Below are 27888 nucleotides of genomic sequence, written 5' to 3'. Positions count from 1 at the left end.
GGTTCATTTGTATTGTACTGATGTGCCTCTTGGTCAGGTCTACCTCGAAAAAGAGATTTCATCTCAAGGGACTTCCTGGTTAAATAAAGGTTAAAAAAAAAAAAAAAATGTTGTGTATCTTCTCCATTTTGGCGCACGCCATCAATATCAAACACTCAAACTGGATTATAAAGCGCAAGATATATCGGTAAAGTTTTACGCAGATGTTCAATGGAAAAGCGACTACTGACGTCAAATCCACCCCTTTGAGGTGTGTTGTCTTTTTATTTACATGTTTTCACAGTCTAATAGTTTAATAGTTTCACAACAAATTTTGTCTTTCTTGACTTCTGAAATATTTAGGCTCTGAGAGGTTGACGGGGTGCAGGAGCCTATCTCGAATACAAATGGGTGAAGGTGGGGTACACCCTGGAGTTCATGGCAAGTACAATTATCTTTTAATTGACAAACATATCTGTAAATGGCGACCTGATTCAAAGGGGGGTTTGGGGGGGTTCTTGCCATTGAGCACCGTCATGATTGACAGGTGGAAGGGGTTGGACTTCAGTTCTCTATTACATAATGTCAAAGTTGTGCCCTGTCATCTGTCATCGATGCCACACAAAAGAAAAAAAAAAAACGGTCAAATTCTGATTGATCTGTTGGTGAGTTTCCAAGAAATATTTGAAAATTCACCCCATTTGTCTGAGGCTTATGTTGTCATGCATTATTTGTTGTGTATCTTCTCCATTTTGGCGCACGCCATCAATATCAAACACTCAAACTGGATTATAAAGCGCAAGATGTATATCGGTAAAGTTTTATACAGATGTTCAATGGAAAAGCGACTACTGACGTCAAATCCACCCCTTTGAGGTGTGTTGTCTTTTTATTTACATGTTTTCACAGTCTAGTAGTTTAATAGTTTCACAACAAATTTTGTCTTTCTTGACTTCTGAAATATTTAGGCTCTGACAGGTTGACGGGGTGCAGGAGCCTATCTCGAATACAAATGGGTGAAGGTGGGGTACACCCTGGAGTTCATGGCAAGTACAATTATCTTTTAATTGACAAACATATCTGTAAATGGCGACCTGATTCAAAGGGGGGTTTGGGGGGGGTTCTTGCCATTGAGCACAGTCATGATTGACAAGTGGAAGGGGTTGAACTTCAGTTCTCTATTACATAATGTCAAAGTTGTGCCCTGTCATCTGTCATCGATGCCACACAAAAAAAAACGGTCAAATTCTGATTGATCTGTTGGTGAGTTTCCAAGAAATATTTGAAAATTCACCCCATTTGTCTGAGGCTTATGTTGTCATGCATTATTTGTTGTGTATCTTCTCCATTTCGGCGCACGCCATCAATATCGAACACTCAAACTGGATTATAAAGAGCAAGATAAAAGAGCGAGAGAAAACAAAACTATACCACCACCGGCAGCAGCAGCGGCTTCAGTTCAGCGTTAGAACTGCACACACACACACACACACACACACACACACACACACACACACACACACACACACACACACACACACACACATACTTCCACACATCTCTATTCCCACTTTCGTCAGGGGAGAGTCTGTCTTCTCTCTGCAGCAGCCTCCTCTTTCCCATCGCCCTCACTCTCTCCCTCTCTCTCTCTTGCTTTGTTCATGCTGTGTTTGCTATGCTCTCTGTCTGAAGCAGCGCCACACTGGAGCACTAATGAGCAGCAACCCAGCACAGATCTCCCATCAGCTGAGGAGCAGCAGCAGCTCTGACAAGCATCTGAGGCAACCAGATCCAGCGCTGATCTGCAGTCAGCGGGGAGGCAGGCGTTAAAAAAAAAAAGAAAGAAAGAAAAAAATCACTTGACAGCTCTGGGAAAGGCGTGTGTGAGAGGTCGTGAGGTGGCTTCAGAGGCAAATTAACAGCCAGTCAGTGACACAGCGAGAGCAGAGGAGGCTTCTCGACACTTAGATTTTGACCCTCGGTGCACTGAGACGGAGGACCTTTACCCTCACAGAGGAACCCAACCATGGAGGAGATGCTCACCTGCAGCCGAAGCCCTTTCTCCCAGGTTTTTGGGCGTCAGGGACAGCTCATGCAAGCCAGTGAGTTCCAGCAACCTCTTTAAAGTTTGCAAAAAATATTAAACTTTTATCCGTCTTGTTTAATTCTGATTGACTTTCAGACTTAATTGCATGCTGTTAGTTGATGTTCTTCTTGAAATCTTTCATGAAGTCGACTTTTTTTTTTTTTTTTTTTTTTTTGGGATGCCACCATGTTTAAATTTAATTCAATAAACTGCTCGAGAGGCAACGGTTAAAAATGTTTGCCCCACTTTCATTGAACACCAACAGGACAGGCTATGTATATATATATATATTCTTTAGATCATGACAGGTTTCATTGTGCAGCTTGTGCATGTCGTACTAAGCTTTAAATTTTTCATAAGGTGCAATATTAGGATCACATTTCTGGAAATACTAAAGGAAATCACCATGAAAAAGGAGATAATTCATAATTCAGAACAGCATTCATCGCAGCATGGCTTTTATACTTCAGCCATAAACCATGACAAACAGTATGTGAATGCCTGTGATATTTATATTGAGTCATTTCCAGTGCGATACAGTTTGACAGGTGTGTTAATGCTGATAGATCCCGATGCTGCTTTCATGAGCGGGGGGGAGATGTCAGGTGTGATGTGTGTTTGATGGTATGTGTGCAGCGTCGGACTCGCACAGAAACTCACTTTCATGCACATTGGTCCAGTCTTTGATCTCTGTCTGACCTGTCTGTCTGAAAAAGGAAATGCAATAAATGGTTACCGGACTAAAATCGCGGCTACATTTCGGACACAACGGCAGAAACACCTGTGAAGTGCGATGTAATCCCAACATTGTTTGTGCAACAGTGGGGTTGGTTTCCATTCTCTAAAGATAACTGTTCTATTAAATGTGTTTGCATTAACTCAGACAAATATCTCATTATATGCGTCTCCTGCTGCAACAACTCTGCAAATTAATATTTTCTATTTCGCAATATGTGCTACTGAGGCGCTGTTGGGTAAATTAGAAGTGGAAAATGGATATTTGCTCATGTACACTTGTGTTCTTTTTGAGAAACAGTTAAACTATACACTATTACTACATTAAATATGACTGTCTACTGTATTTTCTGTGGGTGCCAGACACCCACAACTCCCATTCAGATTCCTCTCATGTGGGGGCACATATGTATAATATATGGGACTTGCATCAGTGTGAAGTGTTATGTGCCTCAGGTGGATTTTGGTTACACAATGTCACGTACTTTATGTAACAAAATGGTGCCCTTTGGCAACAGCTGGCCTCGTTGAGAATGCACTGGCTTATGATATCTACCGCTGCCGCCGAGGTGATGCGACTCCTGTCTGTGTCTGTCTGTCTATCGGCAGAATTCTGCAAAAAAAATACTGTTCTGGTTTTCATTGATCTTGCAATGGCTTACATCAGGGCTATTCAGCTATATTTTCCTATGGGCCAAACTGTCAGAATGCGATAGACTGTGAAACCCCAGTTGTATTACTTTAACATTGGATGTACAAATTGACACATATCGCCATCACATTTTCAACATTTTTTATTTAAAGAGTGATATTTTGCTTGTTTTGAAAAAATAGGATCATGCATTTTCAAACACTACCCTGTGGTCTACATAAACTCTAAATGCTATGCTGGGGTCTGAATTCTTCATTAATTCAACTCCACACGTCCATCTTTAAAGGTGCGGGAGACTTTCGTGACCAATTTTTCATCAAATCTGTCAAACCTCAGTCATATCCTCAGTATCATGAATCTGTAAGTCTTTCTGTGATTACTCACCTGAATCTCTTGAATTACGGTGAAAAATTTTAGTGCCATCCACCATAAACAAACCATGTGTTTACAAACAGAGCTGGGAGGTAACTCGGGCATCTTCGGAATTTTGTCCCGACGTACAGTGTGGGAAACTGAGGTTCGCGCAGCCGCCTGACAGCAGCAGCGCAACCATGTGATATTATATGGATGAAACAAACATGACGCGGAAACAGCTGAAACGCGGAAACGGCTGGAGGGATATGCACAGAGGGAAGGGAGCTCCTGCCGTTTCCACCTTGTGTCTGTTCCAGCTGCCGCTGCCAGGTGGCTGCGCGAGCCTTCACTTTCCAAAATGCACATTGCGACAAAATTCCGAAAATGCCCGGGTGACTTCCCGGCTCTATTTGTAAACACATGATTTGTTTATGGTGGATGGCACTAAGGAACTGTTCACCGTAATGCAAGAGATTCAGGTGAGTAATCACAGAAAGACTTACAGATTCATGATACTGAGGATATGACTGAGGTTTTACAGATCTGATGAAAAATTGGTCACAAAAGTCTTCCGCACCTTTAAATCACTGACAGAAAATTCCAGTTCTTTGAAACTGGAGCCTTTATTGGTACTTCTTAACAACCCCAAAAATTCTTTCAAATATCAATTTCCATGTATGAGTTTCAATTTTGTATCATATTTGATACATCAGGTCTCAGTGTTCAAGTATTATTATTTTTGAACAAACAAAAACATAATATGACACAAACATGTTTACCAAACTGGCAATTCCTTTTCAAAATTGTCACAGTTCTTCCTCCTTCCTCATTAATGACAGTCTTGTAGTGTCACTGGAAAGGTCTCTGGTGAACGAATCCCTCCCCCTGGTGGATTATCTGTGTATTGCATGTATCTAATTGTATACATCAGGTTTTTCAAGAAAAAAAAAATATCACACTGTTCATGTAGAGGGCTTCAGAACTCATGTATCAAATATGATACGTTTGGCGTTATAGGGTTAAACGCAAATGAACCACTTCACATCCCACCCCCTCCAGGTTGGGGTAGCCTCCAGGGTAGAGGGCCTGTGGGCCGGTCCAATTTGATTGATGGGCTGGTTCTGGTTTGCGGGCCACCTGTTGAATAACCCTTGCTTAGACCAAGAATGGGCTTCTTATGCAGTATTTTCTGCATGTCAAGAGGGTTGCAGTAGTGTTTAGACTTTGTGAACTGCTTCTAATACATGTCATTGATGCCAAAATGGCTGCTCTTTGGTGAAAAAGTTAAAAAAAAAAAAAAAAAAAAAAGATTTTAAGATCACTACAAGTCTGTTCATGTTGAAGCTCCATCCCTGAGAGAGAACACTAGAACAATACATGAAGAGCTTTAACAGAAACTGTGATTTTCTTACCTTTACGTGTAATTACGTGTAATGATTTAATACCACAATTCAAAAAGGATCTGAAATATTTTGGTGGATGTTGACGGACTTCACCTCTCTACTTCCATGCGATAGAACCTCGACTCTTTTCTGTCTTTCTAACAGAAGTTGGACCTTTCCTTCTTCATTCATTATTAATAAATAAAACTTACGAAAGTATAGCCTTTCTGATGACATGTGTCAACGATGGAAGTAATTTCTTTCAAGTGAACTGAACTTCAGAATCAGAGAAAGAATTCTATTGAAAGGTTTATTTCTAAGAACTCTTTCTCTGTCATTACCTCTTCAGTAAGACAGGGTTCAGATCGAACTGGATGACTATTTTTTCCAATTTAAATGACTGACAGGGATATTCACAATTAGACAAAGTGCTCAAATGTTCATGCATTAACTTGTCAGAGATAAGTGCATGCGTTTTGCTCGTCCATTTTATTAGATGAAGACTCAATTTGCACATTTAAAGGTACAATATGCAAAGTCACTTCTAAATGATTATTAGTCTAAAGTGAGATTTTTTTAACCCATAAGGACCCAGTGTGACTTTTTTCAGTATTTAACCTTTGCTATATGATTTATCACCATTTATTATAATATTATCCTCTGAATTTGGCTTTTTATTTTTTTCAGTGAAAATCATCTATTTTCCTATGTTTATTTGACTGATCATGTAAGTGTTCATAAAAGCTCAGAGTAAAGTCAAAGGTTGTTAAATCAAAACAGAAAAAACTGATGAAAAACTGACTTTTTCAGTAAAATCTCTCATTAACTGAACATAAACCCAGTGTGTCCATCCACTGTCATTGATCCAACTTCATTGGTTTTAGTGGTGAATCAACATTGTAGAAGATGACAGTGTTTCCATGGTAACTACGGAGCCTATGAACATCCAAATGGGTCATATCTGTTGACAATGAAAAAAATGAATAACTGTATTTTACACCAATGATTTACATGCATTGATAGGATTATTGAATCAACAGTTTAGATCAGTAGGTGCTTTTGGTCGATGGTTGATGTTTGGGTCTTCATGGGTTAAATAGTGACTCCAACATAGACTTCATGTCAGGAATCTTGCATATTTATCTGTATATGCAGGGTGCAATTTGTTGGGTTGCTTCTGCTACTTCTGCTCTTTTATTCCTTCAGCTATCACACTTTTAAACTCTGACGGCAGCAATTTTAGTCATTTTATTTGAGATCTAATTATTTATTTATTTTTTATGTTAGCAGAAGCAATAGCGTCTTTTAGTCTACATTGGTATTAATTGATTATTTATTGTTGATTATTTAAATGCATTTATTCGTAGTTGCTTTCAATGATCTTGTATTTGTACACAGATTTATTTATGTTTGTCACATTGCACTTTGGATGTGGGCTGATGTCTGTGGTCAGCTGCAAATGAATTGCCCATATGGGATAAATAAAGTTTTCTGAATCTTAATCTGCTCGATGAATTTCATCCTCAGGGGGGTGGACAACCAACCAGTGTAAATAACAGGCAGGTTGTGACAGTTTTCTTCCACTTATAACCTACATTACTGCCACTAACATTCACCTGAACCGAACTGTCGGCAGTCTCAGAATTCGCGAACGACCCCATGCCGTAAAGGGGTGTGGGGGGTAAACATGACAAATTCATGCCCAGCATTTGAGTGTCCAGTGGATACAGGTGTCAAACATGTGGCCCGGGGGCCAAATCTGGCCCGTCAAAGGTTCCATTCCAGCCCACGGGATGAAAGTGCAAAAATGAACCTGAACAGTCCAGGTTGTCCAAATCATTTTGGTTCAGGATCCACATACAGACCAATGTGATCTACAGTAAAAATAACAACACAATAACCCATAAACAATGACAACAAGAATTTTTTTTGTGAAAAATTATGTGCAAAAAATTTAAGTGAAAAAAAATAACATTACACTGTGAAAATATTTACACTTACAAAACTATTCTTTCACAATAAAATGCAAATAAATACATAAATAAAAACAAAGATGAACAACCCAAAATGTGCAATTTGAACAATATTCTGCCTGTTACTAAATGTTTTTTGCATTTATAGATCCACTGTGATCTGTAGTTGTATTAATAAGAGATGTAATACTGTAGAAATTGTTCAAATTTTAGTTCCAAACTCCAAAATTTTAACACTATTCTGCCTGTTACCAAATGTTTATGTAACACTGTGTGTAATGTACATGTATAAATAATAAGCCAAGGCATAATATTGTTAAAATTGCACTAATTTTTTCAAATGAAATTTCAGTTTTTTTTCAGGTTTTTTGTAAAATGTAAATATTTTCATAATTAGTTTTTTTTTTGTACTAAAACACAATGAAAACATGGATTTGTCATTATTTATAGGTTATTAAGTCATTATTTTACTGGTCTGGCCCGCTTAAGATCAAATTGGGCTGAATATGGCCCCTGAACCAAAATGAGTTTGACACCCTTGGGTTAGAAGTTGTGAAAATTTCGTGTAAGATCCACTGTATAATAGAGGAATAGAATGTGGGAGTTAGACGTTGAAAGTAAGTTTCACTTTTGGTTTGCATTGTATTGACTCAGCCCTGAGTATTGTAAAGAGGAGTTGATAACGTTATTTATCTTGTTGCTTTTTTTTTTTTTTTCTTTTGTTTGGGGGGGTGGTTTGGTACGTTTGTTGTATGGTTTGTTGGTATATGTTGTGTCTGTGTAGCTCCCTGTGTATGGGTACATGTTTGTGTAAATGTATAATTTGAAATAAAGAAAAAAATAAATTAAAAAGAAAAAAAAAGAAGTTGTGAAAATTTCGTGTAAGATCCGCTGTATAATAGAGGAATAGAATCTGGGAGTTGGACATTAAAAGTAAGTTTCACTTTGTTTCACACCAGCTTTAGTTACGATAGTTATGGACCGCACCCCCTGGTATATAACCCCTGCCCCCGACAAAAAATCCCCGCTGGGTTTTGATAAATCACACACAAATGCGCACACAAATCACACCTTTTATATGCAACATATGATCCAGTATATGTACCACATGGCTGAGGTGTATTATTATTATGTCCCTATAAATGTAATGATTAATGGCTGAGTCCCAAAGGGCAAGTACCTTAGCTCCACAGTGAAGCCAATTTGGAAGAATCTTAATGTAACACTGCAGACCACTGCTAGGATTTGCTCCAAAAAGCTCTGGCTGCCATATATTTAGACTTCACCTCTCCCTAAAAACACTCAGTCGAGGACTCATTGCAGTCTCTTTGTTTTTATTTGGAGCCTCTAATGTGTGATCTGGTCCATCTTTTTTAAAAAAAAAAATCCTATGTTAATAAGATCTCAGGCTAAAAAGCAGCTTTAAATTGTGGACACTATTACTGTGGTTTATTGTCTTTGCACCTTAGATGATATATGACATGGATTTATCAGAAAACTAGATTGTTTTTCATTTTGTCACCACCAGGGGGCAGCCATTTTGAAACCATCTAGTGAACAACGTGGTATCGTGAATTGCGTACAGAAAACACGCCACTTTTAATTGACATGTTATCTGTATGCATTATAACCTTTCAGCATGTATATTTATGCCATGTAAAATAGCGTGATTAGCAGCTAGCGCGATTAGCGGATAGGGCAGTGTTTTTCAGCCTTGGGGTCGCCTGGAATTCAAATGGGGTCAACTGAAATTTCAAGTAATTGATAAAAGTTAAAAAAAAAACAAAACGTACTAATAGAAAATATATGGTGAGTTGAGAAAGACAATACAAATCCATAAAAGACATGACAAACTTTAGCTGAAACTGAAGCACTGTGGTTCTGTTTATCTGTCAAATGTTCATTGTGGTCGGTTTCAGATGCTGCAGCTCTTTCATAATTCACAGTTTGAGTTCTTGTTTGTTCAGTATTAATTGTCAGCCTTGTAAATACAAGCTGGACTGACTGTACATATCCTGACCAAGGAAAAATAAAGTTCTCCCTTTGTGCAGTAATCTACACCTGGCTTTACTGCCTCTGTCCATAATAATATACATTATATAGACTAAATGTCGTCTAAAATTAATGTTTATTTACAACATAGTATTGCAAACTATTACATGATCAAAAACAAATTCGTTTTAGCAAAAATATGTCTCCGTTTTGAATGTCTGGGGTCGCCAGAAATTTGTGACGTTAAAATGGAGTAAAAAAAATTTTGGGAACCACTGGTCTAATGTGTGATCTGGTCCATCTTTAAAAAATGTCTGTTAATACGATCTCAGGCTAAAAAGCAGCTTAAATCCTGGACACTGTTACTGTGATTTATTGTCTTTGTACCTTAAATGATATATGACACTGCAATAAACCTTGATATTTGCATGGATTCTTCAGAAAACTAGATTGTTTTTCACTTTGTCACCAACAGGGGGCAGCCATCTTGAAAACTCCTAGTACACAAGGTGATGTCATGAATTGCGTACAGATAACACGCCACTTTTAATTGGCGTGTTATCTGCTTGCATTATAACCTTTCAGCATGTATATTTATGCCGTGTAAAATAGCATGCCATTAGCGTGATTAGCGGTCAGGGTTAGGGATTAGCGGCTAGCGCATTGACACGCCATCAAATGATGTTAAATAACACGTGAAAGGATGAAAATGTGTATGTTGTGCCAAATTCTACTCCCTGCCGAAAACTGCTCCCACTTCCTAAATCAGCCATGGAGAGGACAATGTGCACCAAATTCACCCTGTCACAACTCTTTCTCCTTTCTTCCTGTAGGGTATGAAATTAATTTTGAATTATTCAACCTCTTAACACATTCATGGCTGTGTAGCAATTAAGTAATGAATAATAATGTAAGATATTGCAGTTATGTTTTTTTATCTGGTTAACCCTCTGGTATCCCGTCTAGCAAGGCTCTTACTAAGCACCAAGTGTGCCTTTTTGACACACTTGTGGAATAATGTCAAAAAAATGTCATGCAGTTTGTTTTTAATTCTTTTACACTTTTTTCTATTTCATCAACTTGAGCCATAAATAAAAATGCCAAATACTCAATAATTGTCACATTTTTTTAACCCTTTAAATGTTGTGTTTGTAATGTAAACAAACCATTTTTTTAATGCAAAAAACACTTCTTTTTTTTCCAATATACTACATAAAAAGTGGATCACATATTTGATTTTTGCAGTCTGGCATATGTCAGTGATTAACTCCAACATCGGTTAATTTGCAGTATTATTTTTGACGCTAAGTCAAATGTTCAAAAATACTAGCATTTGTCACCAAGTGTCCGTAAAGTGCACACCTATAAATCAAACAATTAGATTTTATATATTGATTTATTTTTCTGCTCTAATTTGATTTTATTTTTGTAAATCAAGGTCAGCCCTAATCATACATATCAAATGGAAGAAATAGTGCGTTTTAGGCACACTTGGGAGACAGATGCTAGTCTGGTAGTTTTCTTTTGTTTACAATGTGCAAAATTTAGTTGGTGGCCAGAATTTTAAAGATCATGCAAAAATGAACAACTTTTGAATTCTAACCTTATTTAAATTGTGAAAAATAATGTGAAGTTTTCTAAAATCAAGTGCAAAGTGTGTCTAAAAGGTGCACCCGGATACCAGAGGGTTAATATTAAATAATGCGCAAACTGTAAGGTATATAAAGCTTTCTAAAATTAAATCTTAGACACACAACACACAAAATATATAACAATAAAAGCAGATACTGTCGAAAACTACATCACCTGCAGCTGGGATGCAGTTTTCGGCACAGAGCAGAATTCGGCACCAGATATTACCGAAAACTGCATCCCCCATTACAATAAGTTTGCGAAGCTACAGGAGTGAAATGACTTAAGCAGTACACATTTGGAGCTATTCTGGTGTGACAGGGTGAATTTGGTGCACTTTGTTCAATTCATTGCTGATTTAGGAAGGGGGAGCTGTTTTCTGCAGCTGCTGTGTGATGCAGTTTATGGCAGGGAGTAGAATTCGGCACAACAGCGTACATATAGCACGCCAAATGCAATAAACTGGCGTCAACATCAGTCTGTAGTGAAAGACATCAGTGGCTGGGTTTTATCTGTACTGTTTGACTTTTTCCGTACAGCTCCATCACAGGCTGCATTGATTCAACTTCACATAAACAACCTCATAACAGGATGTAATATGATTAAACAGTGTCCTTTCCCTTTAGATCAGGGGTCTCAAACATGTGACCCAGGGGCCAAAATTCGGCCCACCAAAGGGTCCGATCCGGTCCGCGGATGAATTAGTGAAATACAAAAATGACACTGAAGATATTAACAATCAAGGATGTTAAAATAATTTTACATCATTTTGATCTAACGTGGGTCAGACCAGTAAAATACTATCATAATAAACTATAAATAATGAAAACCACATATTTTTCTTTGTTTTAGCGTAAAAAAAGGAAATTTACACGAAAATGTTTACATTTACAGACCAGCCTTTTACAAAAAATGTAAATAACCGGAACAAATATGAACAACCTGAAATGAAAAAAGAGAATTAAAGTGTAATTGTACCAATAGTAGATAGATGGATACATAGATTTACCTTATTAATCCCCAAGGGGAATTTCAAAATACAAAATACGGCTACCACTCCGCACAACCAATCATACCACATCAACAATACATAAATGAATAAATGCAGAGTATAAGTAGCTAAGAATAAGTTAGATTAAAAAGAAAGTAGAATTAAAAGACAATGTGTTTTCTACCTATCACATAAAAACATTAAAAAAACAAACAAACTGTGATTAAATGTTTTGTGTATTTAGATCCACTGTAATCTGTAAGTTTTAATGAACATGTGAAAATGAGAAACTGAGGCCAAATAACAGCATAAATTGTTAAAATTGCACTTTTTTTCACAATAAGTTTCATTTTGTTCATGGTTGTTCACATTTCTCACATTTTCTAAAGGATAGTTTGTAGATGTAAACATTTTGATAATGCAATTTTACATTTTTTCCTCTCTGAAACATAGAAGTTAGACATACACATTTTGGAAATTATATTATTTGTTTTATATTATGTTATTCTTGTAATGATCCAGCCCACTTCAGGTCATATTGGGTTGTATGTGGCCCCTGAACTATTAGATAAACTGAATCGGATCTCAGACCCGTCACATTCATATTTAACATAGTATAACTGTAATATTATGAGCATGTTATAATGACACATACTCTGTTTTGACCTACAGCTATCTCAGTAATCATGTTTACTTCAGTAATTCCGACTGGTAAACAAGCTAACAGAGACAAACCCCCCCACTGTTTGAAAATGGCTACCCCCTGCTGGTGACACAGTGTAAAACATCCAAGTGAATAACACCTTTAATTGCCATATTTTACTCCAGATACAAAGAAAATAAACCACAGTAGTATTATTCATTGTTTCAGGTTCACTTTCATATCTTCTGTCTCAGCTTTGATTGACAGGTCTGTGTGACAGTTCGCTCATCTGCCAAGTCGCACTTTCAGAGATTCTGTTCTGATTTTATGAAATCCTTTTTTTTTTTTTTTTTTTTTTTTTTACTAACAGACAGCTCCACTGAAGTTGTGGAGTAGGTTCTGCTAAAAATGCCATCATATTTAATACTTTAATACTCTGTGTTTGATAAAGTTGACCATTTAATTGAATTAGTAAGCTAGTATTTAACATTAGCTCACCTCTGATCCCTTGGGCTCCTGTAGCTCCACCCCTTTTGTCCAAATATGGTCACTTCTGGCACCAAAAATCCAATATGAAGATGGGTAAATTGCAGACTGCTGACTTCCTCTGTTTACAGTCTATAGTCAGTTGTCCGATATTAGATTTGCCAGTTATTACCCCGCCCCCTGAAGGGGCAGTGAGGGGTCTTGTTTTTGGTTCGGTTTGTTTCTCTGTTTGTCAGTACTCTAGCAGCAAGACTATTGGTTGAATTCACACCAGATTTGGTTTATAGATTGCCAGTGACACAGAATACATCTCATTTCCTCCACCAGGAGGTATTGTGATCACTTTGCTTTGTGTGTTTGTGTGCGTGCGTGTTAGTTTGCGTGTTTGTTTGTTAGCAAGATAACTCAAAAAGTTATGGATGGATTTTCATGAAATTTTGAGGAAATGTTGATACTGTCACGAGGAAGAAATGATAAAATTTTGGTGGTGATCGGGGGGGGGGGGGGGGGTCTGTCTTGGCAGGGGTCTGTGCTCTCTGAGTGCTTTTCTTGTTACATTATGGGAACAGTAGGTCAAAGTAAAAATTTTTAAATACATTTTTTAAATCGTTTTTTTTTTTTTTTTTTTGTCCCTGTTTACTTAAAATGGGCAAACTTCCAAATGTCTGTAGCAGCAAAACTATTGGTTGAATTCATACCAAATTTGGTTTACAGATTGCTAGTGACCCAGAATAGATGTGATTACATTTTGGGAAAAGTAAGCCAAAGTTAAAATTTTTTACGTCTTTTTTTTTTTTCTCCCATTTACTTATAATGGGCGAGATTTCACATGTCTAAAAAAACATTAATTTTAACTTAGAATGATGACATCAGTTGGATCAAGGCCAAAATAAGATACAATACATACAAGGGGCGGGGTTTGTTGTGCCTGGCATCACTTGTTTGTTTGTTTGTCAAAGTTCAAAGTTGAAATTTTTTTTCCAATTTTTGAAATCTTCCCATTTACTTATAATGAGCAAAATAAATGTGAGGGGCTGGGTTTGTTGTGCCTGGCACCACTTGTTTTGATAATGTATTAATGAGTGAGTATATTTTGTTTGAGTAAATGTGAATATTTTCAGTTTTTTTTTTTACCTCTTTGACAGTAACCTGCATATGTTTTGATTTGATATGTGACAAAATGAGACATTTTGTGCTTTTAAATGATGATTTTTGGCCGTTTTTGTGACATTTATAGAGGGGGAAAAAAATCAAGAAATTCACTGAAAGATTCATGGACAATGAAAACACAGTTGATCCGCATCCGCCGTCGTCCTCTGCGGCTTAACCCCATTTGAACTAAACTTAAAGACAGCTCGAAGTCAAGCCAACTCCTCCTGTGACGTCTTTTTTTTTTCAGCCATAGGTGAGAGCACGGGTTGATTAAAGCTAAATGCCACTTTCCGGCTCTGAAAGTCACATTATCGCTCCGTGTGTTGTGGCGAATTACAGTTAGCCTTGCGCTCCCTAAGTTATCTATGCTCTTTGAAGCTCGTGCTGCATGTCTGCGATTACCTTACCTAGGTCAAAGTACAAAATTTTTTATTAATTTTTTTACATCTTTTTTTTCCTCCCATTTACTTATAATTCACTGAGATTTCACATGTCGATAAAAACACCAAATTTTGACTTAGACATGATGACAACAGTTGGATCAAGGCCAAAATAAGATACAATACATGCAAGGGGTGAGGTTTACTGTGCCTGGCACCACTTGTTTGTTTCTTTGTTTGTCAAAGTTCGAAGTTGAAATTTTTTCCGATTTTTAACAATTTTCCCATTTACTTATAATGGGCGAAATACGTGTGAGGGGCGGGGTTTGTTGTGCCTGGCACCACTTGTTTTGATAAGAAAGTAATATATGAGGGTATTATTTGTTTGAGTAAATGTGAATATTTTCAGGGTTTTTTTTTCCCTCTTTGACAAAAAATTGCATATCTTTTAGTTTGATGTGACAAAACATTCTGTTTGATTCTGTTGGGTTTCTGTAAATTGGCTTAGTCTGGTTTTGACGAACTCTATATGTAAAGTGTCATGACATAACTTTTGATATGATTTGGCACTATGTAAAAAAATTTGATTGATTGATTTGATCGGTTTTCCCCTGTAAGTCGCTTTGGAAAAAAGCATCTGCCAAATGCATAAATGTAAATGTAAATGCAAATGTAAAATGAGACATTTTGGGCTTTTAAATGATGATTTTTGGCCGTTTTTGTGACATTTATAGAGGGGGAAAAAAATCCAGAAATTCCCTGAAAGATTAATGGACAATGAAAACACTGTTGATCCGCATCCGCCGTCGTCCTCTGCGGCTTAACCCCATGTGAACTAAACTTAAAGACAGCCCGAAGTCAAGCCAAGTCCTCCTGTGACGTCTTTTTTTTTTCAGCCATAGGTGAGAGCACGGGTTCATGTCTGTAGCAGCAAAACTGTTGGTTGAATTAATACCAAATTTGGTTTATCGACTGCCAGTGACCCAGAATAGATGTGATTACCTTACCTTGGATTTTTTTAACGTCTTTTTTTTTTTCTTCTCCCATTTACTTGTAATGGCCGAGATTTCACATTTCTATAAAAACACCAATTTTGTCATAGACATGATGACATCAGTTGGATCAAGGCCAAAATAAGCTACAAAACGTGCAAGGGGTGGGGTTTGTTGTGCCTGGCACCACTTGTTTGTTTGTTTGTCAAAGCTGATTTTTTTTTTCCAGTTTTTAAAAAAAATCTTCCCATTTGCTTATAATGGACGAAATACATGTGAGGGGTGGGGTTTGTTGTGCCTGGCACCACTTGTTTTGATAATAAAGTAATATATGAGAGGATTATTTGTTTGAGTCAATATGAAATTGCATATCTTTTGGTTAGATATATGACAAAATGAGACACTTTTGGCTTTTAAATGATGATTTTTGGCCGTTTTTGTGACATTTATAGAGGGGGAAAAAAATCCAGAAATTCCCTGAAAGATTAATGGACAATGAAAACACAGTTGATCCGCATCCGCCGTCGTCCTCTGCGGCTTAACCCCTTGTGAACTAAACTTAAAGACAGCACAAAGTCAAGCCAAGTCCTCCTCTGATGTCTTTTTTTTTTTCAGCCATAGGTGAGAGCACGGGTTGATTAAAGCTAAATGCCACTTTCCGGCTCTGAAAGTGACATTATCGCTCCGTGTGTTGTGGCGAATTACAGTTAGCCTTGCGCTCCCTAAGTTATCTATGCTCTTTGAAGCTCGTGCTGCATGTCTGTGATTACCTTACTTAGGTCAAAGTTCAAAATTTTTTATTAATTTTTTTACATCTTTTTTTTCCTCCCATTTACTTATAATTCACTGAGATTTCACATGTCGATAAAAACACCAAATTTTGACTTAGACATGATGACATCAGTTGGATCAAGGCCAAAATAAGATACAATACATACAAGGGGCGGGGTTTGTTGTGCCTGGCATCACTTGTTTGTTTGTTTGTTTGTTTGTTTGTCAAAGTTCAAAGTTTAAATGTTTTTTCCAATTTTTGAAATCTTCCCATTTACTGATAATGAGCGAAATTCATGTGAGGGGCTGGGTTTGTTGTGCCTGGCACCACTTGTTTTGATAATGTATTAATGAATGAGTATATTTTGTTTGAGTAAATGTGAATATTTTCAGGGGTTTTTTTTTTCCCTCTTTGACAATAACCTGCATATCTTTTGATTTGATATGTGACAAAATGAGACATTTTGTGCTTTTAAATGATGATTTTTGGCCGTTTTTGTGACATTTATAGAGGGGGAAAAAAAATCCAGAAATTCCCTGAAAGATTAATGGACAATGAAAACACAGTTGATCCGCATCCGCCGTCGTCCTCTGCGGCTTAACCCCATGTGAACTAAACTTAAAGATAGCACAAAGTCAAGCCAAGTCCTCCTCTGACGTCTTTTTTTTCAGCCATAGGTGAGAGCACGGGTTCATTAAAGCTAAATGCCACTTTCCGGCTCTGAAAGTGACATTATCGCTCCGTGTGTTGTGGCGAATTACAGTTAGCCTTGCGCTCCCTAAGTTATCTATGCTCTTTGAAGCTCGTGCTGCATGTCTGCGATTTCGGATGTGCAAGGGAAGGGAAGGGGAGATGAAGAAGAGAAGGGGAAGGGTGGTGGTGGGGGGGGGGGGCAAGAAAGTGAGCAAGCTGCAAATTGTGTGAATAAGAGATGGGTGTTTTTTTTTTTTTTTCTATTTTTAGCATCAACCTTACATACTGTTACACAGCTGCTGGAAGACTAATCCACAGTAGCGCTGGCTCGCAATATCTGAACAGTAATTATGGGAGGATTTTTTGTTATCTTTGGCTGTCACCCATCATTGGATCAGAAGTCCCTCAGCTATATGCAAAGGCCTGCATGAATCGCAGAGAGAAAATCCATTACGTGAGTGTTGCACATGCCCAAAGACTTGAATATTAACAACCTTCTGGTGGTACTCTGGCAGAATAAACACTTGACAGATTTTTTTTTTTTTTTTTTTACCCGGTGAATCACATTCACGTGGCACTGCCAGGTGCATAATCCCACCACTTCCCATTGGTGGAGCGACGTCTTCTGTGTTCAGTGTTGTGATGTGTTGTCAGAAATCCCTCGGCAGCGACTGCTCCTGTTTATCAGAAGAGTGTGACAGCGAAGTTTGGCGGCTTTGAAATAGTTAAAGTGTTCAAGGAAACTTCTTTTCAGTACAAGTAAAAATTGTATAAGTCGTTGTTGAGACAGAACCTCAGTGGGAATACTGTCACCATACATTAAGACTCAATAATATTTGATTGAAGTAATAAATAATTCATCGATCTCTACACGTGTCCTCGTTCAACCTATTATGGGTTTTTTTTCTCAACATGAACGATGTCATCTTCAGTAAAAAGAGAGTAGTTTAATGCACATTGGTGCAAGAGCGAACAAAAAAAACAAACAAAAAACCACAGTCTGCTTACATTGCTACGAATTACAAACTACGTCTCTATTACCCTATACCAAAGGGTGTCAAACATGCGGCATGGGGGCCAAATCTGGCAGGGGTGTCAAACTCATTTTGGTTCAGGGGCCATATTAAGCCCAATTTGATCTCAAGCAGGCCAGACCAGTAAAATAATGACTTAATAACCTATAAATAATAAATAAATAATAAATAACCTATAAATAATGACAAATTCAAGTTCCATTCTGGCCCGCGGGATGAAAGTGCAAAAATGAACCTGAACAGTCCAGGTTGTCCAAATCATTTTGGTTCAGGTTCCACATACAGACCAATGTGGTCTCAAGTATAAATAACAACACAATAACCCATAAATAATGACAACTACAAATTTACTTTGTGAAAAATTATGTGGAAAAAATTTAAGTGAAAAAAATAAAATATTTACATTCACAAAACTATTCTTTCACAATAAAAATGCAAATAAATACATAAATAAAAACAAAGATGAATAAACCAAAATCTGCAGTCTTAACAATATTCTGCCTGTTACTAAATGTTTGGTGCATTTATAGATCCACTGTGATCTGGAGTTGTGTTAATAATAAGAGATGTAATATTGTAGAAATTGTTCAAATTTTAGTTCCAAACTCCAAAATTTTGACAATATTCTGCCTGTTACCAAATGTTTATGTAGCATTGTGTTTAATGTACATGTATAAATAATAAGTTGAGGCTGTTAAAATACTGTTAAAATTGCACTAATTTTTCAAATGAAATTTCTGTTTTTTCAGGATATTCACATCTTTTTTGTAAAATGTAAATATTTTCATAATTGAAATGGGGGGTTTTGTACTAAAACAAAAAGAAAAACTTGGATTTGTCATTATTTATCGGTTATTAAGTCATTATTTTACTGCTCTGGCCTGCTTGAGATCAAATTGGGCTAAATATGGCCCCTGAACCAAAATGAGTTTGACAGCCCTGCCCTATACTCTTTATATCAGTGTTTTTCAACCTTGGGGTCACCTGAAATTTCTAGTAATTTATAAAAAAAAAAAAAAATTAAATAAATAAATAAAATGAAATTACTAATTAAATGTATTTTTTCATGATTCTATATACACTACAAACAAAAAGTTAAGGATATTTTTTTTTAATTTTTGGGCTATTTTTCAGTTCAGATTCTTGCACAGCGCTTTTTACTTTTTTTTTTGTGTGAACTGAATTGAAACACTTATTTTATTTTATTTTTTTTTTATGACCAGACAAATGGCAAAAATGACCCAAAAATGAAATATCCTTAACTTTTTGTTTGCAGTGTATATTTATTTATTAGGGACAGTGCATATTAATGAACATCGACAACAATTGGAGCTGTAAATATGCCAGATTGTAGCAGCAGTGCTAATTTCCACCTGTAGTCCCTAGAAAGGTGACAACATTATAATTAAAACACTACACACTTTTCCTCATAAAAATCCAGTTCGAATATAATATCTGAGAGGGCATATTTTGATTGACCCGATCATGTGACCATGTGCATAACTACGCTTCAACCTGCCAGAACACAGTCGCAGTCAGAAAACCGAACTGAACAGAGAATGGACAGATTTCTTCACCCGCCTGGACCCACTAAGACATCTAAGAGAAACTGAGAAGCAGACACCAAAAAGGTGCATTACATACATTATATAGCCTAAATGTGGTCTAAAATTAATGTAACATAGTATAGTATATCAAAAACAAATTAATTTTAGCCAAAAAAAAAAAAAAAGTCTCCATTTTGAATGTCTGGGGTTGCTAAAAATTTGTGATGTTAAAATGGGGTCACGAGCCAAAAAAGGTTTGGAACCACTACTTTATATGTTCATGTTGAGGACAAAAAAGCCTTATAGGTTGAATGAGGACACATGTAGAGATTAATGAATTATTTATTGCTTCAAACTTATATTTTTGAGCATTAATGTTTGATGACATTATTCCCACTGATAAAAAAAACACATATCCTAGGTTCAGGGCCAGATTAACACTTCATTGTACCCTGGGCAACAATATTCAAGGGCCCCATCATCACAACCCCAGGATCCCTATAATTTGGCAAAATACAGAATAAGTTCCAGGAATATATGTAAATATACCCCATACTTCAATATCTAACTATCATCAAACGCATTTTGATGTACAAATGTGTAAATGCTCGTAGAACTACAAGTGCACCACTATAGCTCTTGTCAAGGCCACTCACTTTCATATGATGATATGAAAACAAAACACATTAGCATCAGTATAATCTAAAATTGATCCTCTACATTAGAAAGAGAAGGAAGTGTCCTCCATTTTCACAAAAAATAAATAAACCATTTCCAAAGTATGCAGTATTTATTTAAGAACACTTTTTGCCAACACAGATGTATTGAATCGTCAGAAAAAGCTCACAGACAAAACACAAACATAATCTGATAGAATCAGATATGAATTTTAAACAGAAATCCCCTTGTCACCTCAGAATTCAACAAGAGAGTTAAAGTAAGTGCAATGTAAACATCTTGAAATCTGCTTTCTCTCAACAATAAACATATCTCAACATTTTCATGGAGCCACCACAAGGAAAAAATAAATATAATGCAGTATAATCTGCTAAAATAAACATTTTGGTCCCAGTTTAACTTTTAAACAGAAAACACATCACAATTCAAGGCATGTCAAGGCAAGGGTTAAACATTTTAATACTAAATACTACATATACTAAATACTATAAACATCTGTAAAGAAATGACCTATTTTAGGTATGTTCTTTACATTTTCAGCTTTTTTAATGTCCCTCTCCTTTTTTAATTTTCGTTTGGTGCTCCCACTTAGCTGCTTCTCCATGTTTGCAATGTTTTGATTCGCGTATGTCGTGTAGTTCTTGACATCTCACATCCCGCTCAGTGCACGCACGTTTATTTGCGTCACCGCTGATTTGCTTTTTGGACTGACCAATGAGGAGAGGGTCTCAGCTCACGGTCACAGACAGCAGGAGCAGGGTTTCTGTGCAGTGCAATGGCTCCGGGCAGCGGACAGTTTCATTTATAAGCAAAAGACAACCAGATATTTTCGTTATACCCGAGCTACCCAGGGCCCTTCAGAGGTCGCGGGCCCCTGGGCAATTGCCCAGTTGCCCATATGGTTAATCCGGGCTTGCCTAGGTTAGTATAATGTATAATTTTTAATCAGTTTTCGCTATTTGAAGCCATTTCTTTTGGCAGTTTAACCAAAAATTTGTACTTAAAGATACTCACTTTGATAAAAAAAAAAAACAAAAAACAAAAACAAACAAACAAACAAAAAAACTCAGGTTGCAATGAAATACTTTTTTTTTTTTTTTGTTAGGAGGGTTCTTAACTGAGGAAAATGATCCATTAGTCCCTCATTCTCAGACATAATCGTTGTCCAAATTCTCTGATTCTCTAAATATTAACCCACCAGAATTTGGAAAAATATCCTTTTGAGCATTAATGTTTGGTGACAGTGATCCTACTGATAAAAAACAAATCCTAGATTAATGTAATGTATAATTTTTAATCAGTTCTTTTGACAGTTTAACCAAAAATTCGTACTTAAAGAAACTCACTTTGATTAAAAAAAAAAAAAAAAAAACTCAGGTTGCAATGAAATACTACTTTTTTTCTTTTTTTCTTTTTTTGTTAGGAGGGTTCTTAACTCAGTAAAATGATCCGTTAGTCCCTCATTCTCTGACAAAATCGTTGTCCAAATTCTCTGATTCTCTAAATATGAACCCACCAGAATTTGGAAAAACATCCTTACCTTCTGCAGCTCTCTCCTCTTTGTCCAAATTCAAAGACTAAAGCTGCATCCGAAAAGTCTTTTTTGAAAAGTTTCTAAATCTTTCCGAAATCCTGATATGTTCTGGAGCTCCGATGATGACAAGATGAAATGGTTAAGTTCAAATGTATATAAATTAGCATTATTTGTTTGTAAAAGCTGGAAAAAGAAACAGATGTGTTTGTTTTAATAGGTCTGGTATTTGGTCTTTGGTTTCTATTTTTGGTGTCTTATAAGCCCATGTAAGGGGTGGGCATACTCTTTTTCATTCCGTCATTCATTCATTCATTCATTGTGTAAAAACACTCATATGTATCTGATAACACCTGTTTGGATTCTCTAAATGCAAAGGAAAAGCTTCAACAGAGTTTCAGTGTTTCCCTATAAGATACACTGGACCATCATTTACCAAAGGAGATGACAGAATGCCATCCCATAATTCACTACCGCAGCAACATTGGCCGACCCGACTGTTGATGGAAACAAATGATCAGCATAAGAGGATGTGCATTTTCCATCTTATGCCACAACTGTCAGTTATACTGATACGTTTGGAATGTTAAACACTTGTAGCAGAACCTGTGTTTAGTTTAACCCATAAAGACCCAAACATCCACCGCCGACCAAAAACATCTACTGATCTAAACTGTTTAAAACCTGTTGATCCATTAATCCTATCAATACATGTAAATAATTAGTGTAAAACAGAGTTTGTCATCTTTTCATGGTCATCAGATATGAGCCATTTGGACGTTCAGAGGCTCCGTAGTTACCGTGGAAACACCGTCATCTTCTACAACATTGATTCACCAGTAAAACCCATGGAGTTGGATCAATGACAGTGGATGGAGGCATTTGGTTTATGTTCAATTAATGAGAGATTTTGCTGGAAAAAGTCACTGTATCTTAAGTTTTCTGTTTCTGATATAATAACCTCAAATTTACTCCAAGATTTTACAAACATCTACACGATCAGTATATTAAATATGGAAAAATACCAGATTTTTACCGAAGAAATGCAAAATAAACAGGATATTACAATAAACAGTGATAAATCACTTAAGAAAGGGTAAATATAGGGGAAAATTCATTTGCAAATTGCCAGAAAAGTAGCAGTGGATCTTTAGGGGTTAATAAAAAAACTGTTACTTCATTTTAATCTGCTCTGTTTAAGATGTTAAAACTGTGCTACAAGTATTTTCTAAAATATTGCTTCGTGATGAAAGTATTAAGTATTAGTTCTTTATTTGGAGGAGGATTACATTAGAATCAGGCCGTTATTTCTAGTTTTATTTATTTATTTATTTATTTGTCCAATGATAGTGGATGGGGACATATGTTTGTAGTTTAGTTTAGTTTATTTGAAATATGCAACAAAGTAAAATAATCCTACTTAGTTCTTATAAATGAAACAGATTATAAGAAAACCAAACATGTTCAGTTGTTGATATTTTTGCTGAAAAAGTAACTTTTTATTCATTTTTTTCTGCTTTACTATAATAACCCTCAACTTTAATCTGAGCTTTTATGAACATAAGTAAAATGAAATGAAAGAAAATACCTGATTTTCACTGAATTAAGTGCAAAACAAGTGGTTCCAGGCAGTGGCGCAGAAAGGGCCCCAAGCAATATATATATATATATATATATATATATATATGCATAGCATGCAATATCTCACTCTGACAGAGGCAGACAGGTGAGGGAGGGGCAATTTGGACTCAGGGGGCCCCTTCAGAGAATTTGAGACAGCTAGTTGTTACTGCAAATTCTCACTGCCGCTGTGTAGTGAACTTATTCTTTAGACTGTTTGTGTCAAGTCCGTTGGTCCTTTGGGGGCCCCTGCTGGCTTAGGGGCCCCCAGCAGCTGCCTGCCTTGCCTAATGGCAAGCTGCATCACTGGTTCCAGGCACAACAAACCCCACCCCTCACACCTATTGTAGCTTATTTTGGCATTGATCCACTCTTTCATCCATATTCAATATTTGTTAAATATAAAAAATTATATATGTGCCAAGTTTGAAGTAAATTGAAACAAAATTGATGTTTTTATACACATTTAAAATTTTGCCCATTAGTATAAGTAAATGGGAGACAAAAAGATTTTTAAAAAATTACCGAAATTTTGAAAAACAAGCTATCACTTACATATTTTACAGAGTAATGTCCAAAATTGATATCTATATCTCTGCAATGTTTTAAGTAAATTGAATTAAAACTGACATTTTCATAGCGATTTGAAATTTGCCCATTATAAGTAAATGGAAAATTTTTTAAAAAATAAATAAAAATTCATAAAATTTTTTTACTTTGACCTATTTTCCCAAAATGTAACCACATCTACTCTGGGTCACTGCTAATTTATAAACCCAATTTGGTATGAATTCAACCAATAGTTTTGGTGCTAATGTGTTAACAAACAAACCAAACACAATACTGGTATTGGATATTTAGTGGATATTTAGTGTAAATACATGAAAATATTTCCATTTACGAACAGAAAAATTGGGAGTTGTCATTATTAATATGTTGCTATGATAGTATTTTACTGGTCCTCCCCACTTGAGATTGAATTGCTCTGAATGTGGAACCTGAATTAAAATGATTGTTAATTTCTTAATATCTATTTTTGCATTTCACAGATTCCTCCCAAGGGCCAGACTGAACCCTTTGGCGGGCCGGATTTGGCCCCCGAGCCGCATGTTTGACACCTGTGCCATAGGCCATTCCATGAAAAAAAAAAAAAAATTTTTTAAAAATTGCATCTGAAAAAACTGTTGCATCGTGCTGTTTCTAATAAAGGCAATTATTTCATGTAAAAAAGCCAAAACTTGTACTGTCCTGGGTGTCAGGAGGGTATGAGTGGACAGGATGAGGAGTGACTGGTATTTGCAGCTTTAGACTCTATTTATTTATTTATTTATTTATTTATTTATTTACCAGTTTCTATTCCAGTCTTGGTCATGAAATCACATTAGTCTGTATTGTCTATGTTTTTCATCCAATTGTCTCTGCACTGCAGTGTCTTTTTATGAGCTTTTATGAACTGTCCTCTCCCTCTTTCTTTGATCTTCTGTCATTTTCCATCAAATTCTGACAAAAGTGTTTTCCAAAAGTAGATACTAGGTCAGTTTGGGATTTTTCAGACACCGTAACTAAATACTACAGGAGCTTCAGTGCTTCCTTTAGTGCACAGATGTCAAACATTTGGCCCGGGGCCCAAAACCGGCCCGCCAAAGGGTCCAATCCGGCCCCTGGGATGAATTTGTGAAATGCAAAAATTACACTGAAGATATTAACAATCAAGGATGGTCAATCTAAAGTGGGTCAGACCAGTAAAATACTATCATAATAACCTATAAATAATGAAAAAAGCTATTTTTTTCTTTATTTTTTAGTGTAAAAAAAGTAAAACTACACAAAAATGTTTACATTTACACTGTAAGCCTGGACTTTGTATTTACTAAAATGCTTTAATTACAATGTTCTTAAATGATTTAAGTTTAATGACATTACTATAAAATGTTCAGTATATTCTACTAATTTGTAGACATAGTCGAAAGTATGAAAACGTTTAAGTTGAATAGATTTAAATCACTAAGTTGTAGTCATGACCACACCTTTTTATCTGTGCATTGCATTGTGGGTATTGGGCATGTTGTTGAAAATGTGTTATTTTTCTGTGCAGGGGTTCAGCGGGGTTGTGGTGTTAGTGTTAATTTGACTTAATGTGTGTATGTCAGTGTTTATTGGCCTTTTTGTGTTTGTTTTTGTATTTTTGTAGAGCTGCACCATGAGTCAGAGCCATAGGAAGAACAATAGCTTTACTGTTCATCTGAGAAAGTTTATATGCAATGGCAATTCAGAAACTATGCCAAATTAAAAGCATGTCCTGTACTGGCAAATGACATGGAGCTAACTTCAGTAACTTCCATCCATGCTACAATATATTAAGTTGAAAAGTCACATAAGGCTCATTGTAGAGCAAAAGATTTTAACCCTTTCATGCATGGTGGTCTCTCCAGTGGACAGTTCTTCTCCAGCTGTTCTCTTGTATATTCATGGGTTTTGTTGTTTTAGTTCCATATCAGCCAACACAGTGGACGCTTATGCATCATCCCATACACTGACATTCAGACCATTACTGAAACTTTGCTGTTTTTGATAAACCTGATCTGCAGAAACATGTTTGAGTGTAAATCAGTTGTCATTTGTTAGACAAAATCATTTGTTTTTTTTATTTTTTTCTATTTTTTTTTGCATATTATCTCCATGAAGTGAGTAATAACTCGCATTAGAATATGTTAAAATGTGAGAAAACATCAGATTAGCAGCATTAAAAATGTTATTATTTCATGGTTTAAATATCACTTTCTGATATTGGGTTCTAAACGTTTCTTTACTTCAAAAATTAAATGCGTGGACATTTTTGTAACTCCATAAAAAAAACAAAAACAAACAAAAAAAAACAAAACAAAACTTGATCGCTTTGTTTTTTTTCATGCCTAAGGAGGAATAAAAACACTCAAGAAAAAAAATCTTGACTAAGGATCTCATAATTCATGCATGAAAGGGTTAATTTCAATCAACTTGGAATTGAGTCCAATGAACTGATAATACGTTGATGATATTTTACTGGTCTGACCCACTTGAAATCTAAATGGACTGTATGTGTCTGTATGTGGAACCTGAATTAAAATGATTTCGACAACATTGATTGTTAATATCTTCAGTGAAATTTTTGCATTTCACAAATTCATGCCGAGGGCCGGATTGGACCCTTTGGCGGGCCGGATGTGGCCCCCAGGCCGCATGTTTGACACCTGTGCTCTAAATCCTAAAGAATTCCTTGATTTTGCGGTGTTTCCTACTAAGGTCTAAGAAAAGTGGTTTGGAAAAGGAAATAGGAGGTACTTTTGGGACTATTCATACACAAACTCACATTTCCCTTATCTTAACCCTCCGGTATCCCGTCCAGCGAGGCCCTCCCTAAGCACCAAGTGTGCCTTTTTGGCACACTTGTGGAATAACGTCCAAAAAAATGTTATACAGTTTGTTTTTAATTCTTTTACTCTTTTTTTCTATTTCATCAACTTGAGCCGTAAATAAAAATACCAAATACTCAATAACTGTCACATTTTTAACCCTTTAAATGCCGTGTTTGTAATGTAAACAAACCATTTTTTGGATGCAAAAAAAAAATACAAAAAAAAATTTTTTTTCAAAAGTGGATCACATATTATTTGATTTTTTTCATCCTGGCATATGTCAATGATTAACTCCAACATTGGTTAATTTGCATTATTATTTTTGGCGCCAAGGTTATAATAGTTTTGGATTTTAAATTATAGTTTAGTTTTAATTAGTTTTGACTTTTTTTTCTCTTATTCAGTTAGTTTTAATTAGTTTTTAGAGCAGGTTTGTTAGTTTTTATTAGTTATCGTTTTTTTCTGAATGCTTAGTTTTAGTTTAGTTTAGTTTAGTTTTAGTATTAGTTTTAGTTATTTCATATATTTTATCTTCCTCACCATCCTATTCAAAGAAATTAGTGAGGCATGGATATGGGTTACCCTGGACACTTTATTTGGGGGTCGGGTTAGGGCGGCTCATGGACTGAGCAGAGACACAGTGTACCGTACAATGTATAAATTCCCTATAGCAGGTTGAGGTGGGGTGCAATCCATACACAACGTCACTTACGTGAAACAATGCGAAGATGTGCAAAGCATGAGAGGAGATGCACAAAGCAGCCAGCAGTTAAACCAGATAGAAACATATATAACCAGCTAACCAGCAGTTAAAGCAGACAGGAACATATATAAACCAGCTAACCAGCAGTTAAAGCAGATAGAAACATATATAAACCAGCTAACCAGCAGTTAAAGCAGATAGAAACATATATAAACCAGCTAACCAGCAGTTAAAGCAGATAGAAACATATATAAACCAGCTAACCAGCAGTTAAAGCAGATAGAAACATATATAAACCAGTTAACCAGCAATTAAAGCAGATAGGAACCTATTACAAACCAGCTAACCAGCAATTAAAGCAGATAGGAACCTATTACAAACCAGCTAACCAGCAGTTAAAGCAGATAGAAACATATATAAACCAGCTAACCAGCAGTTAAAGCAGATAGAAACATATTATAAACCAGCTAACCAGCAGTTAAAGCA

General features: G+C 36.2%; 1 protein-coding gene across 2 annotated transcripts in view; it reads left to right on the top strand.

Annotated features, from left to right (window-relative positions):
- The first annotated feature begins 1625 nt into the window (after positions 1-1625).
- kazna (kazrin, periplakin interacting protein a) overlaps positions 1626-27888 on the top strand; it is an 814799-nt gene continuing 788536 nt past the window's right edge. For both annotated transcript variants that reach the window (XM_030138578.1, XM_030138577.1), the window contains exon 1: positions 1626-2081. In XM_030138578.1, the coding sequence (XP_029994438.1) occupies positions 2006-2081 (76 nt within the window). In that variant the 5' untranslated portion in view covers positions 1626-2005. The remainder of the gene's footprint in view (positions 2082-27888) is intronic.

This window comes from Sphaeramia orbicularis, chromosome 7, assembly GCF_902148855.1.
Source record: "Sphaeramia orbicularis chromosome 7, fSphaOr1.1, whole genome shotgun sequence".
NCBI lineage: Eukaryota > Metazoa > Chordata > Actinopteri > Kurtiformes > Apogonidae > Sphaeramia > Sphaeramia orbicularis.
Note: the sequence above shows the minus strand (reverse complement) of the source record. Positions and strands in the feature narration are given on the sequence as shown.